General features: G+C 33.1%; 1 protein-coding gene across 2 annotated transcripts; it reads left to right on the plus strand.

Moving 5' to 3' along the window:
• Positions 1 to 6858: 6858 nt before the first annotated feature.
• LOC107412171 (GRF1-interacting factor 1) lies at positions 6859 to 11487 on the plus strand. Of its 2 annotated transcripts, none has more exons than XM_016019880.4 (4): positions 6859 to 7476; positions 9613 to 9689; positions 10106 to 10190; positions 10800 to 11487. In XM_016019880.4, the coding sequence occupies exons 1-4, from the start codon at positions 7396 to 7398 to the stop codon at positions 11226 to 11228; spliced, it is 672 nt and encodes a 223-aa protein (XP_015875366.2). In that variant the 5' UTR covers positions 6859 to 7395; the 3' UTR covers positions 11229 to 11487. The 2 variants fall into 2 exon arrangements, with proteins under 2 accessions (XP_015875366.2, XP_024926849.2); XM_025071081.3 differs by lacking the exon at positions 6859 to 7476 and adding an exon at positions 7888 to 8121.
• Positions 11488 to 19585: the final 8098 nt, after the last annotated feature.

Here is a 19585-nt window from a genome sequence, read left to right on the forward strand (position 1 = left end):
TGTATAGTATTACACGACCATCCATGCATATATATTTCTATATATATATATATATATATATAACCCTTCCTACCTCCTTCATTCTCATAAGCATTGCTCAAAATTAACAAGCTTTTTTTTCAAAAACCTTGTACGTATTCCGACCCATAAACATAAAGCCAAAAACAACCAAAAAAGTATATACCAAATCAACATACAAAACGAAAAAGTTCTAGTTTCCTTCAGTTTGGTTCATAGCAAATGGGTTTTCAAAAGCGTCACCAAATACTACTATTCGTTTATACGATTGTTTTGATATGTGGCTTTGAAGAAATAATGGCAATGAGACCATTGGAGGGAGAGCAGTGGAGGATGATGAAGAACAGTCTTATTTTGCAATCACTTCCAAAGGGTGGACAGGTGTCTCCGTCACCCGGTGGAAATCCATGCACGTACATTCCGGGACGTGGCAGTGGACGGTGCACACTGGGCCAAATGAATATCGCCGGCCATGTTGATCATGCAGGGCAAGCTTTCCCCGATCACATTCTCAATTTCGCAGCAGCAACTTCTCTTCCAAAGGATCAGAAGCCCAATCCAACTTCTTAAAGATAAATTGTTTCAATTAAAAACAGCTATCAATTAAATACATTATACATATACAGGAAATCCTACGGTGCAGAGAATTAGCATATAGATCTACATGGCTGTTCGGACAGTAAAATTTTCTTAATTATATATGAGATGTTTGCGATTTTTATGTTTTCATTTTATTCTTTTTTTTTTTTCCCTTTAATTTATTGTTTGGGAACCAACCGCATTCAAGGGAAAGCTCGGTTGTGAAACACTGGAAACAACATTTGTATGATTTATTAACTCATATTACACTGGAAACAACAATTGTATGATTTATTAATTCATATTAATTGGACTTTTTTTTTTTTTTTAATTTCAACTCTTTTCTCTCATATTTTACTTTTCTGCATGGAGGATTCGGATTCATTAACACCTTGGGTATTTTAGCTATGACTATCTTACACAAAAACAAATATTCAAATACATATACATAATCAATATTGCATGCCTGCACAGTAAATCGAGCTATATTTTCTAAGATTGCTATTTATGAAAAGAGAAGGGAAAAGAAAAAAAGAAAAAAATAAATAAATAACAATTCTCTTTATTTATTCTCTCTCTTTCCTTCTGGGCTTTAGAATTACTGTAAGGTCGATGCAATAACTCTATATATGCATGCGAGTGAGAGTAATTAATCATGCTCGTTGCTAAGTATATATGTCTTTCGATGACAAAATGACAAACTCACAAATCACAAAGTTACAATTTTACTTGGGATTTACGTTCTTAATTACTTGCAAATTAATCTTTAGAGATTGTGTACAACATTTAGGTCATAAATTAAAATTTGAAAAGGAAAGCTATCTGATTTGCGAAGCAGAAGGTGATCATCGTGGGGTTCTCCATTATAATTATGATTATTATTATTATTTTTTCCATCATGTTTTTATTTGCTTCCTTAGTGGCTGTTGATTAACCAAACATCATCTATATTCAGAGGGAGATGTATAATACAAAAAAGAAAAATAAAAAATAAAAAAATTATCAGACTGGCCTGTCATATATTCGAGGCCCCCATAACAAATTCTCATTGTGAGTGGGGGTCATAGTTCAGAGCCCATGGATACCATATTTTCGTTTATTGTTCTTATACCGTGTATTTTTCTTTTTCTTTTTTATTTGTTGGAAAAAAATCATACCATGTATTTATGTGGTTGGAAATCATTTGTGTAATGTCCATATATATAAATGAAAATACAAATAAAAATTGTAATGAAAGGTAAGCTCCTCTTCCACGTTCTTCTCCTCTTGCTCAAGTGTAAAAGCAACATCATACCAAACAAAAAATTTACAGTACGTATATATATACACCTACTTATTTTGACCCATGACATTAATATTCGTATATTATATATATATATATATATATATACAGCTAACCATGAGGGTCCAGATCCAGAGCTACTGTTTTCGTCTTGGATCTTCACACATAGGTTTCCTATTTTCTATATTCTACATTAATTTATGATTTTTTTGGGTAAATGTTGTGATTCATTTTTTATTTTTTCCTTTTCTTTTCTTCTCTTTTTTTTTTTTTGTTTTTCTTTTTTCGTAAATTGTGATCCATTTTTCTGATGACCGATTGATGAGCCATGCATTCACAAATTTAAAAAAAAAAATAAAAATTGATGAGCCATGGTGTACCTTGATCCCTCATCATGTACGTCTCATTTTGATTATATACCATTTAGGGTCTAGGGAAATTATTACCAAAAAGTAAAAAATAAAAAATAAAAAATAAAAATAATAATAATAATAATAATAATAATAATAATAATAAAGAGCAAGTAACAGTACTATGCCACTTTGAGAAATGTGCAATTAGATTTCTGCAGAGTAATATGGTTGGGACCTCCATCTGTAGTGTCAGGAGGGTATCAAAATACTTACCCAAATTCTATGTACATGTACTGAATTTGGCAACTCAATTTATATATATCTATATACATAAATACATACATGTAATATTCCTGACTTCAAAATAAATATATAAATATGTACATTTATATGTACAAGTCAGACTCATTTCCCTATTACCAAAACAAAAAAAAAAAGTCAGACTCATTTCCCCAGACATTTATTTATCATAAAAATTATTGTAAAGAGAAAAAGGACAGAGAGTTATATACATTCCCATTCAAGATTTTTAATTGAAATTCCCCTCAAGCATTTCTTCTTGATCTTCATATCCCATAACAAAAACTGTTTTTCATGGGGGTGTGAGAGGCTACAACAGTACCCAATTGAGTGGTCGCCTTTGTTCTGAGTACTACTCCAATAAAGTATTAGACAGGAGTAGGAAGCCTTAATAAATAAATAAAAGTTCAATAAAAACGAAACCTATTTCGTTTTGCTTAATTTGCAGTCAAATATGAAAGATTGACAGTAATTGAAATATATACCACTACCAAAGAGACTGGCCAAGAAAGATGTAGCAGTCATCATAAAATAAATAAATAAACAAACAAACAAGAAATAATTTCTTTTGTATGGATCTCAAAGAGGATAGAATAAGCTAGTAAAGCTTATAATAATAACAATAAAAATTGCCACTGCAACTGCAAATTTCCATGTTTGCCAAACCTTATAGCTACCTCCCAAGTTGTACCATTTCTCAATAATGATATAAATGGGGTTGGAAAATCCCAAATTGACAAAAGCACCAAAAATTGGAGTTTGGTACCACAGTCTACGCGAGAGAGAGAGAGAGAGTAAGGATGTCAGGATGGTATTTTTGATTTGTCAATATTGATGGTTGTTTTTTCAGCAATGAAAAGAGTGTGTTTGTGTGGACCCACAAGGGTTGTGAGAGATGTGGGACATGTCCCTCTTGGCAGTCACATGGTAAGTTGCAGGAGGTGAAGGGATAAAACCAAAGGAGCACATAATTACAAATTTTATAAGAGGAGGGAGAGAAAAAAGGCCTTGGCTTTGTTACTTGGGAAGGGAATGTGGTGTGACAATTCAAGGCAAGGAATACAAACATGTGATGTGTGTCATAAAGCTCTCCACTCATCATCAATTGCATTAGCTGTCCATTTTGACTAGTTTTCTGCAAAAACCTAGTCATATCATTTGGGCACCTTTTTCAATGGCAACCCATCTATACTTTCAACCTCCACCACTTCTCCATTCCAATCCACTGCTTTTGTACTTGTTTTTATATTTCCATTGAAATTAATTGCTCGACCCCTTCACCAATTCATTTTTCTTGCACCATTATTTCATATCTGTAATGGACTCATGGGTTTTATTGCATTTGAGGATATAAATCATGAATCATGAATCATGTTTTGTTGTGTTGTCAATTTAAGATAAAAATACAAGAACATATCAAAGGCTAAAAGTATTATGTCAATTATAATTTAAAATCAAAATTTAATTGGATAAATAAAAATATTTAGTATTTGCAACATGAATAGATTCTCAACTACTTAAAATCTTAAAAAGTTTTAGTATATCGTACTAACATATTGGATCAATGTTTAATTAATTTAAATCTTTATTTATCCGTATTTGGTAGTTGAATGCTGCCTAGAACCACAACTTCATCAAGCTCCTTAGTTATGTTTCACTTAAGAGGATTGTTTCCTACAAACTATAAGATGCCATGTGGACAGTGGAATTTTTTTATTCTCTTTGCAACAAAAGTGTATATAGGGAAAACAGAAAGAAAAACTCTGCAAGCTATTAAGGTACTAGAGCAGACTAGGTATGCTTTAGAATGATCAGCAGTACTAACATACAGTGTTCAGCAAGACCATGAAAAGTTGCCGCCATTCATATATACATCCTCTTTTTTTTTTTTGGTAACATACTATACATACTCTCTTAGCAGAAAATATTGCAGATGCTGTCAACCACAGTATGACACATGGTATATAAATGAAGCTTTCCTTCTTAACCATCTCAAGCAGCAATCCTTGGCTCCCAAAGCAATATATACATTGAGACAGAAGTGGATCCTCTAACGTGCATGGTATATGGAAGCCTAAGAATCTCTCTTGTCACTGAGTTGAATGTGAGTTTTATCTTCAAATTATAAGGGCTTACTAGGTGTTAATACTACAGGAAACAAAAATAGTTATAATTGGAGATGAGATTATTTATGTAATCATCCACACGTGCAAAGCTACAGCTTGAAAGCATTAAAACTAAAACCTTAGTTTGTTTGACATAGTTTCTGTTTGCTTTTAGAAATATGAAGTGCTTATGAAATTGAAAATTATCTAAACATTTTTAAAAATTATGCTAAAGAAAGGCTACGTCCCCTAGGGCTAAAAAATCCAAAGGGCATGAGAGGCAGGGAAAGAGAGTGACTGATAAACCAGGCGCGTGGGTTGAAGGAAGTGATAAAGGGCAGGAGGGTGGATATAAAGGAAGCAACAAAAGCAAATGAAAGGGAAGGAAAAGACAGGATTGGAATTTGGAAGAAAGAGAGAAAAAGAAAATGATGATGGGAATTGAGACACCCCAACCACCCATCATGCTAGGAGAGCTGGGAGCACAACCTAGCTTTCATATTACATAATATATATTGATTTGACTCCACCAATTTAAGTGATATTACATAGGGACTCACTCTTATAAAAGCCAGACAAACACACCCTAACCTACCACCACCCACCACCTTTGTTGTTGTCTATGAGACAATGTTTCAGACTGATCTTGTTTTGTGACCCACGTTATAACACTGGCTAAGATGCTTCAGTTGGCCTTAGCAAGCAATGGTAGCTCATATATATTATATATACCCCCTTTTCTGTTGGACATTGTGTGGGGTAGCGGATAAGTTTTGACCTTCAATGAGCCTCTCTTTCTCTCCCTTTCTTTCTTTCTTTCTTTCTCTCTCTCATTAAGGACAGTTGGATATGGACTGGATAACATACCAGTACAGGGCATGTGACCTCTTGGGTGCCCAGACAAATCTTATAATTTCAACCTATAATCAATGGGTTTTTCATTTTTGTGGCCAGTTCTTTAAATTTACTGGGAAAAGAATGTCAATGTAGCTTAAATGGTAGAGTGCTTGCTTTGCATCCAGGAGGTACAGGGTTTGAGATCCATTTCCATCTTTATATTAACCCAAAAAGAATTATTGATAAGGAAGAGCTAGCTAGCATTTAAATATCTTTGTGTAAAGTAGGATTAGATTCAGGTGTTTTATGAAAAAGAATCGATATATATATATATATATACAAGGTGTACGAAAATTGTAAATAAATTGATTCATATACCATAGTCTATTCCATCAAAATCAAGTGGAACATTGCATCAGAGTATTTATTTGTAACAATAAAATTTGTTCTTTGTGACTTTTCTTGCAGGCTGATGATGCTAGGCTTTTTTTTTTCTTTTTTTCTTTTCTTTTTTTTTGGGGTGAATTGATACTACTTGTCCTGGACCAGTGATTGCATAATTTTCATTGACATTGAGTACCTTTTTTTCTTTTTAAGGAGACGCGTATTTCTCAATCAAAACTTCATCATTTCCCTTTCCCAAGGTACCATTTAGATCATAAATCAAGTTTGAAACATAATAGAAGGGTTTATTTGATGCTACGTATTATGGCTCATAAGCACATTATTTAACAAAACGTGTAAGGGTTATGATTTTTAAGCAACATTTATTTAACATAAGGTGTAAGAATTAAATTAAGAAACTAACAATTCAGAGTATATTAATGCTGAATTTTAACATAAAAATTCTACCGACTTAACTGAAATAAAATAAATTCCAGAACACCAACTGTTATTCAATGTAACATTTCAACACAAAATTAGTGGGTTTTTCATTTTTGGGTTAAGGTATTTGCAAGTTAACCCAAATCCAACTTTTTTTTGGAAGTTCTATGACCCATATACAGATCAGTACCTTATGAGGGCCTAAACAATCCCAATTTTCAATTTTGACATACGAAAATTGAAAATTTCATAAATCCCACTTCATCACATATATATTATTATTGAATGCCCATTAGTTTCTTCATAATAAATTCATCAAAGCTTTACAAGGAGCAAGGCGCGTGAGGGGAGAGAGAGAGCGTGGGATTAAGAGAGAGGCAAAGCTGAAATGGAATCTGGTTGACAAAGTTCGAGCGTCATCAAATCAATAAGTGAGACCAAAAGAGTTTGGACCAAAGCGGTCTTCAAAAAGACAGAAACAGACATTGACATGTTAAATGTGATATATGCTTCAGCTTAATGCCATTCCTCTCTCTCCTCCTGCTGCTGCTGCCATACCATCTACACATTATATAGGATTCATTATTGTTTATCTATAGGTCTCCTACTCCTAAGATTTTCTCTCTCTTCTATATCTCTTCCATCACGTGACCACCTCTCTCTCGCTCCCCTGTCTTCAAGAACACTCTCCCCCCATAAAGCCAAAAAGCCCAACAACACCCCAAATATCTTTTCTTTTCTTTTTTTTCTTTTTTGGGTTTCTCATAATATCTAACTCTCTACCATCTATCTCTCACTATCTCACTGTCTCACTCACTGTCCCCTAATATCTGTGTGTAGTGGTGGTGTCATTGAAAGAGAGAAGAGAGTGAAAACAGAGGAAAAAAGTGCGGCATCTATCCAACTCTTTCTCTCTCTCTCTCTCTTTCTCTCTCTCTCTCTTTGCAACCCTTTGCAGTGAGTGTTCTCAGCCCTGTTAACTCTGTTTCAGACTTTAGAGTGAGAAAGAAAGTTAGAGAGAGAGAGATAGTGCTTGTGTGTGTTTGTCCTTGTGAGATAGATATATATATATATATATAAATAGAGAGTAAGAGAAATGCAGCAGCACCTGATGCAGATGCAGCCCATGATGGCAGCCTATTATCCCAACAACGTCACCACTGATCATATTCAACAGGTTCTTTCTTCTTCGCCTCTCTTTTCCTTGCTTATTTTTTTCCTCTCTTTCTATCTCGCTCTCTCTCTCTTTCTCTCTCTCTCTCTCTCTCTCTTCCCTTGTTGTGTCTGGCCTTCTGTTTAGTTTCTTCTGCTATGCTTTTTCGAGTCCTTTTCTGCCTTTTAAAATCAAGTTTTGATTAATGGGTACCCTTTGGTCGTTTATTTTTTTTTTTTCCTTTTTTTTGGTTAATTCTTTCGCTTTTTGCTTTTCTGGGTTGGTGTATTTGCATTTATGTTGTTCATTCTCAGCTCGAGTTGTTATTTTATTTGGTTTTCTTTTGCTGTTTATGGATCATTTGTATTATGTTTTATTTTAGTTGGGTATTTCGTGTTTCAATGTCTCGTCACGGTCTACTACTATTATTCCTTATAAAAATTTGTAATTTATCCGTAAAGACCAATAGACTCTATTGGTTAGTAAATTTTTTTTATTTTATTTGCCTATTTGCTTCTTCGATGTTGGTTTATATTCTCATAAGAGTTTGGTTTCTTTATGTTACGTCTTTGGTTTTATCTCTTTCATTTGATTCTAGGCTTAGGTTTTGGCTCCTCTCATGCCCCTTCGCTTTCTTAGATTGCTGAGTGATTTGGTAGCCTAGTTAAGGTATTGAAGTTGCGTCCTTGATGTTCTATAGTTCTTGTTTATTTGTTAATCTTGTGTTTGGTATGAAAGTATAATTTTTTATTATGTTTTCTGACATGTATGCAATTGCTCTTATGGTCTCAAGCTTAGTTTTTATATGGTAGCCTGAGAGTTCTTTGGTGTCTTTACCCGTGTGTATGCTGTTTGATATTTAGGATAATGAGTTGAAAGTCGTGACCGGTTAATAGGACGTTACTCCTTTAGATATCTGTTGTACTTCTCCCCTCTTTTTTTTATACAGGCTTCTTTAATCATACAAGTGTATATTAACAGCACTGCAAGGAACCATGGAAGTACTTTTCTGTACAGGCTTCTTTAAACATGTCAGTGTATTTTAACAGCACTGCAAGGAACCATGGAAGTACTTATGTTTGTTCCCATTTGTTTAGTTTCTCTTTTATCATTTTAAACATGTGTCCGTTGGGTACTCTGAATCATGCATTTACTTAGTAGGCCATAAGATGAAGATTTGATCCATCTAATTTTCAAAATTAATTGTTGTCTGATCTTGTGTTGTGTTTGTTTAATGGAGTACAAAACTGACAATGCTTTTGGAAGGTATTAAAATGGGGGAGAAAGAAGAGAAGAGGTGCTTCACTGTTAATTGGTCAAATTTACAGGGCGTATCTAGTGGGAATTGATACATATTGGTGGCTTGTTAAATAAATTCTAACTGTAAAAAGAGCAAAAGGTTGAGTAATTCTTGAAACAAATGGCTTGGGTGTTATTGAAAGGCATGAAGCAATCAAATAAGGTGGTTATATAACTCAAATGGGCTCCTTGAGATCTTAATCCCTGGTGGATCCTTTCTTGATCTTGAGGACAAACTTAGCGGCTTATAGAAGCTGTAGGGGAAAAAAAAAAAAATTGTGTGTTTTCTGATCCATCAGAGATTGAGAGGTCTATGTTTACCAAAAAACGTAGATTTGAGAGAGGTGTATAAATGCGGAAATTTAGATGGTTTTAGAGAAGAATAATAAGACAATGGTAATGTTGTCGACTAAGAGATGTTTCTGTAGAGTAAATAATTTCTTGCAGTGATTTGAAGCATGAATAAGATCTGACAACATGTAGACAAAATGGTCAACAGCTAAAACGAAGTAGAGGCCAACTGTGCAAGTGGAATAGGAGCATCTACAATCTGGTTGTCATGCTTGTCTGTCAATGGGATTGTATATATTTCAGATGTTATTAGATATTGGATTTGTAATTTTTTACCATTTTGTTATGCTGCTTCTTGAACTTTTTTTTTTTCATTTTCTAGCTGTCAGAGGTATCTGAAGTGGTTTGTGCACTTTTTTGGTTTTAAAATTTGTTATAAATGGCATGTCTCACTGGAAAGACTTGAAGGACCTGTTTCCTGGCCTTCTCTTTATTTTCATCTAGAATTTAATTAATATATTTGTCCACTATATTTCTAAAGGTTGCTGGCTTCATTATTACTTATTGCAGTATTTGGACGAAAACAAGTCATTGATCCTGAAGATTGTTGAGAGCCAGAATTCAGGGAAATTGAGTGAATGTGCCGAGTGAGTGCTCTTTTAGTTTCCTTTCTTGGTAGACTGCTGCTTTCTTTGTTGATCATTCTCATATCATTCAACCCCGTAGCTGATACTGTTATTCGACAATGTAGGACTACTCTCTGAAATTGCAATGCTAATATACGATTACCTATGCAATACAGTGGACATTTTACTAGTTAGTGTGTGTGTGTGTGTGTGTGTGTGTGTGTGGTCGCCTACAAGCTAGTATAGTTTAACTGAGATAGTGTCAAAAAATTAGACATTTACATTTCATTTAAAATCCATACTGGTTGATGCTTTGCATCAACTAGCTCCCAATAGTACTTGTCAGGTTGCATTTTGATGACCATTGTCTTGTTGAAAATTGTTTGAAATTCTAGTATGTTTAAACTGGTGGAAAAATGTATTTCCTTCTGAGGCAGAAACCAGGCAAGGCTACAGCGAAACCTCATGTACCTGGCTGCCATTGCTGATTCTCAGCCCCAACCTCCTACAATACATGCTCAGGTACAGCCTTCGTTCCCAAAATAAGAGCATTTCATGGTTATTAAATGCCGCCAAATAATTGTTTTTGAAAAGTAGCTGAATTTAAATCAACCCCCACGTATAACTACTTTTCTGGTTTATTCTGCGGGTCAACTTTACTCAACCTTGCTAGTTGAGTTATGTAATGAAGTGGAGTGAGGTTATGCTATCTGCCCATGTTGAGGGAGGAAATAATCTATGCTGCAGAGTTGCTTTCAAAGCAATTTGATCTTTACTTCAACTGTTCTTTATGATAATGTGATTGTCCACAAAATAGTGAATTGTTTCAGTTTAAATGATTACTTTATTTGAATATATGTGTTTACAATGCGGAACAATTTTGGGACTTATCTAATTCTACCGATAGATCCCTGAAAATGATATCATACTTCCTTATTGTTACTCGCTGCCTTTTAATGCCTTGAAATGTATACTTAGAAATATCTGAGAGTGCATCAAATATTTTTTGGTACAGCCTATATTAATGACAGAAATGTTGAAATAAATACACAAGACTAATTCTTAATATTTATATGCTGACTGTTCTTTTGCACACTGTGAACTACTGGCCTTGTCAAATACCCCATGCAGTACCCATCTAGCGGTATTATGCAGCCAGGAGCACATTACATGCAGCAGCACCAACAAGCCCAACAGATGACACCGCAATCGCTTATGGCTGCAAGATCCTCCATGTTGTACTCCCAGCAGTCATTTTCAACTCTGCAACAACAAGCCCTGCATGGCCAGCTGGGCATGAGTTCTGGTGGAAGCGCTGGACTACACATGCTGCAGAGTGACACCGGAAATGCTGGAGGCAATGGGCCTCTAGGAACTGGAGGGTTTCCAGATTTTGGACGTGGCTCTGCTGGAGAAGGCTTGCATAGGGCAATGGCTGGTGGGAGTAAGCAAGATATGGGGAGTGCTGGATCTGCTGAAGGCCGAGGGGGAAGCTCTGGAGGCCATGGGGGAGATGGGGGTGAGACTCTTTACTTAAAATCTGCGGATGATGGGAATTGAGAGGTAAGAAAGATGAAGTTTCTGGTATGTTAGCACCTGAAAGCTAGGGAAGAAGTTAGATGAGGAAGATGAATTTAAAGGCACAAGTTTAAAAAAAAAAAAAAAAAAAAAAAAAAAAAAATTTGAAAAAGAGCCAAAAATTTTCTGGTTGAAGAACTTAGTATTCAAGTAATATGTAAAACAGCTGTGAGGTTTTACCCTCAAACCTTTGCTCTATGTTTTTTTTAATTTAATAGTGAGACAATGCAATTCTGTGGTAGTGTAACATGTAAATTTGTAGCCTACGTTCTTCGTATGCTTTGGTCCTGCATATTTTTGGCATATATTTGTTTCGGCATTATGTGTTCAATTTTTCAATTTGTTGTTTATTACCAAAGATGGAACAAAATAGAGAAAAAAATAAAATGAAAAATAAACTAATTGGGCCGGCGCAGGTGTAGGATTGATATTCAGACCCTAGAGTTTATTGGGGGAGGCTACAAACATGGGCTCACAAACTATAAGGACTGAGCGGCCATGGCTTGGTTAGCTGGGCTTTTAATCCATCCTTAATTTGCAACTTGGCAGATTGAAAGTAATAATATGATAATAATAAAATACAAGAAAAAAATCCTATCAAAGTCGAATATTGCTATTATCATACAAAAACTCACATGTTGTTACACGTGAGCACATAGCTGACATCACTTGATTTTTTAAAATTTTTTTTAAAGATATTCTTTTGTGTTTATTTATTTATTTATTTTTCGGTTTAAATTAGGTTTTTTTAAGGTAGGGGGCATTGGATTGGGATAGTGTTAGAGCAGCAGGGAGTTTTGTTTTTACTGCTCTTTAATTATTTATATTTCTTAATTAATCATCAAAAATCATTGATTTTTAAAGATACGTCATAATATGTGATATAAAGTAACTTTCATGAGCATCTTTATAGAGTTTTTAGTTGTTTTTTGGGCTCTAATGATAATAAATAATAAAGTAAATTAAACATGTACTGCAAAATGTAGAGAGAGATTAAATATAAATCAAATGTAAATAGTTAAATAAGTCTCTTACTAAAATTTAAGGAAACTCCAGAATAAAGATACGTCAATTTTGTTGTAAAGTAAGCATCTTCTACATTCAAGGCTCTCATACTAACCATTCTACATGAAAGTAACCAAAAATTCTCAATTGATGAAAGAGAAGAATCTCATAAACTCTCCTACAAGCGAACTCCAATTTATTTTCATTTTTGTTAAGAAGATGTTCCTAACAGAACATAATTATATGTATACATATATGTCATGCAATAATATATCGCTTATAGTGTGTGAATGTTCACGCCAATAATTCACCGTTTAGGAGGAATTCATGATCATAGAATTGGAAAAATGTTCTGTTATGTATCCACTATTTTACATATTATTACAATTTAGCCTACTTGTGGCTTCTTCAATTTGTTGGTTGAGTGAGTAGTATTGTTGAAGGTGAATAATAAATACTTGATGCTGTTAGCCAAATCACAATTTGTATAGAATTATAATAATGTATAAACTCCAATTCTTGCTTTTTGACCACCAATACGATACCTGGTTATTTGGTTGATGGATACTATCTGAATAGTAAGTACATATACGTAGATAAATTTTTTTAAGTTGGTAAACAAAACTGGTCCCGCCGGTAACATTTGTTCGATTTTATTGTTTGAACAGAGAGTATGAAGCAGTTTTTAACATTTATCATGAGGTGGTTCCTTTAGTTGTCTTTGCTATACCATTTACAAAAGCAAAGTAGAAGTAGAAGTAAACATGTGCTTGATCTGTAAATGGGGAAGAGAATTTGGCATTTAAAAGAAGGGAAGGAAAAAAAAAAAAAAACAAAAGAAAGGTTAATTTTATTTACCTCCACTCAAGTTTGTCATAAATAGATACATATAACCACCCTTACCTTTAAAATTTATCACTTAAATTCCTACAATTAAACTATCTCACGTTAAAATAAACAATCAAAGCGTAAAACAATCTTTGCAAGTCTTCTGGCTTAAAAATATTTAAAAAACAACCTTAGAACAATGGTTTAGGTTCAATGTGCAAACACTTTTTTATTTTATTTTTTTCTTACCCTCCTTCATACGTTTGAAACCTGTGTTACCTCTTCTCCTATGATCAATGTCCATCAGACAAAAAAGAAAAAAGAAAAAAAAAATATTAATATATATATATATATATATCAAGAATCATTAACAATAAAAAAATAAATTTGCAATACCATTTTTTTTTTTTTTTTTTTTGGGTCAGTTCTCGTTCTTTGATGATTTTATGATTTTATGACCGGATGCAGTAAAAGGTATACGTAGGGATGCGTTACTTGAATTTAGATATCTGGTGTACTTTTCCCCCTCTTTATTATTTGTACAGATTTCTTTTAAGTATTTCTCAATATTGCAGTGTTTGGACGAAAACAAGTCATCGATCGTTGAGTGTCAGAACGCAGGGAAATTGATTGAAATGTGCCGAGTGAGTACTCTTTTTAGTTTCCTCTTTCTTGATTTTGTCGATTATTCTCTTGGCTTGCAATTCTGTAGCTGAGCTAATGGTATAGGACTACTATCTGTATCTGAAATTTGATATTTCACCTGTCTATGTTTATGGGTGTAATAAGACATAATATACCATTACCAATGCAATAAAATGGACATAGTAGCTAGTTTCTCACTTTCTCTCTTTCTGTATATGTATGGCTGCTTACGAGCTAGTGTAGTTTAAAGGAGATAGTGTCAAAGAATTAGACATTATTATTATTAATTTTTTTTTTTTTTTGTTTTACATTTCATTTAAAATCCATAGTGTTTGATGCTTTGCCATTAACTAGCTCCAAAATAGCATATCTTTTAAGGCTGCAGTCTAATGAGCATTGTCTGGTTTGGAAAAATGAGTGTTCGCTGTTGTTTAATGGGCATTGTCGGGTTGGAAATGACTGTTTATAAATAGTTTTAAATTCTATATATCCTGTTTAAAATGGTGGAAAAATAGATTTTCTCTTTATTGCAGGAACAAAGCAATGCTGGCTACCGCAAAACCTGGCTGCCATTGCTGATTCTCAACCCCAACCTCCTGCGATGCATGCTCAGGCACAACCTTTGTTCCCAAAGTAAGACCATTTCGTAGTTATTGAACGCCATTAAGTAATAGCATTGAAAAGTAGCTGGGTTTAAACCCAACCCCTAAGTATATCTAATTTACTGTTATGCTATCTGCCCATGTTGACCGAGGAAGGAGTCTATGCCGGTGGAGTTGATTTCAAAGCATTGTGTTTCTTTTCTTTACCTCAATTGTTCTTTACGATGATGTGATTGTCTAAAAAATAGTGAATTGTATCAATTTACGTAATTACTTTATTCGAATATATGTGTTCATAAATCTTGGAACAATTTTGGGACTTGTCTAATTCTACTGAGAGATCCCTGAAAATGAATTTCATTCTTCTTTTTGTTACTCACTGCCATTTTCATACCTTGAAATGATACTTGGACAATATCTGAGAGATGTATTTAATATGTTTTACTATAGCCTACTGATGACAGAAATCTTGAAATGAAATACATTGACCTATTCTGAATATTTATTTGCTGACTGTGTCTTTTGCAAAATGTGAACTGCTGGCCTTGTCTATAGCCCCTGCTGAAGGCTGGTGGAAGTGAGCATTAAGCAAGAAGGAAGCTCTGGAGGCCATGGCGCTTTGCTCTCAAACCTTGGCTCTTTGTTTTTTCAGTATGGTGAGACAATGCAATTTCTCTGGTGGGCTAACATGTAAATTTATACCCTATATTTGATCTTGCTTATTGCTTTCTTTTTTGGTGAATAGAGATCTTGCTTATTGCTTTCTTTTTTGGTGAATAGAGATCTTGCTTATTGCTTGCACATATTGATTTCCTCATTTTGTTATTATTATTATTTTTTAATAACTTGTGTTTATTACCAGTCTGCTTGCTTGGCTATGGTACATTGGAGCCTTGAAATAAAAAATTTCTAAAAAAATAAAAATAATAATTGGGGGTGTTAGTAATTCAAATTTAATGGAAAGCTAGCTTGGGTCTTGATGGGCCTAAAAGTAATATTTTGACCTGAACGGTTATTGGGTGAGGCAACGAGCATTGGCTAACAAACATGTAATATGTGACGATTATTTGGTTAGCTGGGCTTTATCCATCTTCAAGTAACAATTTTGCAGATTAAAAAGAATACAATTTAAGAAAATTGCTGCATCAAATTCAATAATTATTATCGTACAAAAAAAGAAAATTTCAAATATATGATTATTTTTAATTTTCTTTATACTTCTGCTACTGTTTATTTTTAGGTTGGGGGCATTAGATACGGAGTGCGAGTAGGGAGTTTATTTGTCTTGCACTTACATGAAGCACCTGCCCTTTTTAATTAATTGATAGTATTTATATTTCTTAATTAATTATCTGTTAAGATTTAAAATCATTAATTTCTAATAATGCTATTATATTATGTAATGTAATATAAAATTTTTGTAAACATTAAAGAATCTAACTTTTTAACTTTTCTTGAAAAATATAATCAAGTGATGGTGATTCGGATGATATAATATAAACCTTTTATATCCATAGTTGCAAGGTTTCAAAACCTGAAAAGGAAATAATAGTTATAAATAATTATAAATGATAAAGAAAATAAAAAAAATAAAAGCCTTTCATAAATATATATACTTTTTGGCTCTAACAAATAGACATTTTATGGAATAGAAATTAAAAGATAGGGTGGTTTTGCTGTAGAGGAAGCATCCTCCACCACATATTAGTAGAGACTCTCATGCTTGACTATTAATAATTAATACATGAAACTAACTAAAATTCTGGTTTCGAGCGGCCGAAACAATATAAAATACATCAAAGAGAAAATCCTATAAACTATAGCACTTGAAATGTCAGCAATCATTTATGCTAGAATAATGTTCCAAAGATATCATAAATTATATATTATATGTCGAGCAAATACTCATGGAGACTGGAAGTCAGAAAAAGCTTTCAGAAACTAATTGTGGGATGAAGTGACGACCTCCTTCATCAAGAAAGTGTGAAAGCGATGTCATGATGCTAGAAAACTGGTCTTCCACACTAGTATTCTCTGTAGTATATTGTGTTTGTGGAGCTTCATCATGGCTACCTATATCCCAGATGGTAGCTTCTTCGGCTTCGCTAATTGTCATGGAAGGTGAAGGAGTAGTAGCTTGGAAATTGGGAATTGATGATATTGAAGGATCAGAATTTTGGCCAGTGAGCTCTTGAACAATTTCTCGGAACTCCAAAGCACTGTTGGCTTGGACCATCATAGGGCTGGAAATATACTTTATCTTTATGGGTTTTTTCTTTGCTTCAATGGGTTTTTTGCTCGTAAGGTGTCGATCATATTGGTGTTTTGTAACTTTTTTCATTTGCACAGACACAGAGAGAACTAGAGAGAAACAGGATTGGGGAGGCCTTGTTTCTTGCTCTAATTCTTCAATGCCAGAAGGCATATATATAAGCTACTTGCTTGTGTTTGTGGGCCTCTTTTTATGTACATATATTTGTGTGTGTGTGTGTGTGTGTGTGTGTGTGTGGAAGGTGAAAATCAGGTCGTCGACTGAGGGATTGTGGGGCCCTTTATGTCTATATATATTTGTGTGTGTGTGTGTGTGTGTGTGTGTGTGTGTGTGTGTGGAAGGTGAAAATCAGGTCGTCAATTGAGGGAGGAAGCTTACAAGAAACTGGGAGTACATAAGACAAAATTGGAAAAACCAGAAAGATTCTCAAGTCTTTGACGTGAGAAACTTGGCTATTTGCCATTGGAGCACAGTAAAATATACATTCTAAAATGTCTGCTCAGTTTTTCCAATTTCTTTTATTTATTTATTTTTGTTGTCAATTTAATTAATTAACATTATCAATTCTCTATATAGAAACTCTAGGGGGCCCCCATCAGAATTACCAGATTCCTATAAGTTCTTTAAATTTAGTAGGAACAGTTATTTTCAATTACGATCCCATAATTCATGTAATATATATTTATATTTTTCTTGTAGCACATGCATTGATCTCAATTAAGCTATATAGTATGCGCCACCAAAATAACAAAGATTCAAGCATTAAATCAAGTCAAGCTGTATTGCAGTTTTCTCGGATAATGTATATATTAAAATGTACAGTTTAGCATAAATAATTGGAAAAAAATATATATATATTAAGGCCAAGTTAATTAATAGCAAATTAACTTTACACATTTTTCTTTTAAAAAAAAAGGAGAAAATTTTAGCTATAATTTCTGTGACCAAATGGTTTAATTGCAACCAATTTTTGTCGCCTAAATAAAACTTTAATTTCTGTGCTTTTAATTTTGAAGTTCCAAAATAAACTTTCTAGAACACCTTCTCTATTTCTTATGTATATGTATCATCCTCATCGAACATCGTCAAACACGTGGGCACATGACAAACTTCCAAAACGAGAGGGTATGACGGTAAATCGATAAGATCAATTATTTTATTTTTACATTTTTGGTCTGGAACACCAATTGTTCCATCATGAGGTCAATCATCTTTCTACAGCATTGAATCACGTGCTTGTGTAATTTACATGTAGTCAAAGTTCAATTGCATTCCTTGTTGTCAAACACAACCCCTCTTCTAGACACGATTAAACCTCTTTTTAACATTAATCAGTATATTATCACTAGATAATTAATTTATCCGTTAATTATATATGTATGATTACTAAGTTTTGTAAGCTACCTTAAAGAATTAGCTTATATAAGTTTTCTAGGTTGACTGGGCTTACATATATATATATATATGTGTGTGTGTGTGCGTGTGTATATATTCACTTACATTTCTTAGGTCGACCAAATTACTTAACATTTGATTTATGTGACAAGTCCAAAGTATGAACACACATAAATAAAGTTTTTGTTTTTTTTTTTTTTTCAATAATCAGGCTGGCTCTGTCAAGTGGATTTAATTGATGTAAAGAGAATTTCTTACAATGGAATTCAGAACTAAGGATTCTATTTCATATTTAAATATTTAATTTCACACAAAACGCTTATATATTCGTGGAAACTTCAAATTCTTGTTTTAAAAATTGGAACAAGTATTGCTCACACGTTGTGTTTTTATTATTAAATTTGAGTTTAATTTTCCACAAAACAGAAAAGAAAAAAATTTCCTTTTCCGAAATTAAAATCCAGAAGCTGAAATAAAACAGTTAAATTGATCTAAAATATTATATAAACTGTTAAGAATTTGCATGCACTAAATTTTAAGCTCATTTGCATGGAAAGAGTTAGGATTGAAGGTTTGGTTTTCCACGAAATTCTTATATATTTATTTATTTATTTTTCAGGAAATTAATTCTTATTACAAGAAAGAGACAAAATAAGGAAATATCTAAGCGTGAAGGCCAATGAAAATTGCTACAAAGACAGTCAAACTGACTGTTCTGTACATTGAGGACTTAAAAAATTAGGAAATACCATATGATTTGGACGCGAATTTATATTTACTTTTTCAAGTACTTTTTGTTTTTTTTTGGCTAAGATCTTTGCTTATCATTCACAAGTTTCTTTTTACTTTATTAAGTAATTTACTGTTCTTTGAGTAAACAAAAGTAATTTACTGTTCACATATATATAGTCCTCTCAACTTTTAGATGAATATCAAAATAAAAAAATTATATGAAAAATTGTGGCATTCCCATTTATTTGTCAAAAATATAATATATAATCTTAACATATGTATTCGCTAATTAAATATATAGATTGTTATAGAAAGTGAAAATTTACTCTTTGGATGGCCTGTTCTTATATATTAATACTTCACCGCACAACGTACAAGAAGATAGTCATATATTGTTTATCTGTTAATGCCCTCGTCCATCAACAATAGTCATTTCCTTCTTGGACTGGTTGATTAACTGGATTTAAGTTAATTTCTTTTCATGAATAGAATATTTTAACAATTTTTGTTTAATGTATAAAAATCTGAGGAATTATTAGACTCTTTTTTGGGATTTTCCATATAAAACATAACATTTAGAAAATAAATGAGTTAGTAAAAATGGTACTTTTAATTATTAAATTTTTAGCGGTCAAGATCACAGTGGAGGTGGCAATAGCCATTCTTGCTAAGTCCCAGTTCGATCCTGACGGTGGGTGGAAGCTAAACAAAATAATAATAACAATAATAATAATAAATAAATAAAAAACCCAATTCCATGGATTCTATCACACTCATCGCTAAGAAAATATGTATATATGTGTGATGAATATTAAAGTTACGTGTACACGTTTAAGAGGAAAGATCAAAATCACGGTGAC

The sequence above is a fragment of the Ziziphus jujuba genome, chromosome 10 (assembly GCF_031755915.1).
Source record: "Ziziphus jujuba cultivar Dongzao chromosome 10, ASM3175591v1".
Lineage (NCBI taxonomy): Eukaryota > Viridiplantae > Streptophyta > Magnoliopsida > Rosales > Rhamnaceae > Ziziphus > Ziziphus jujuba.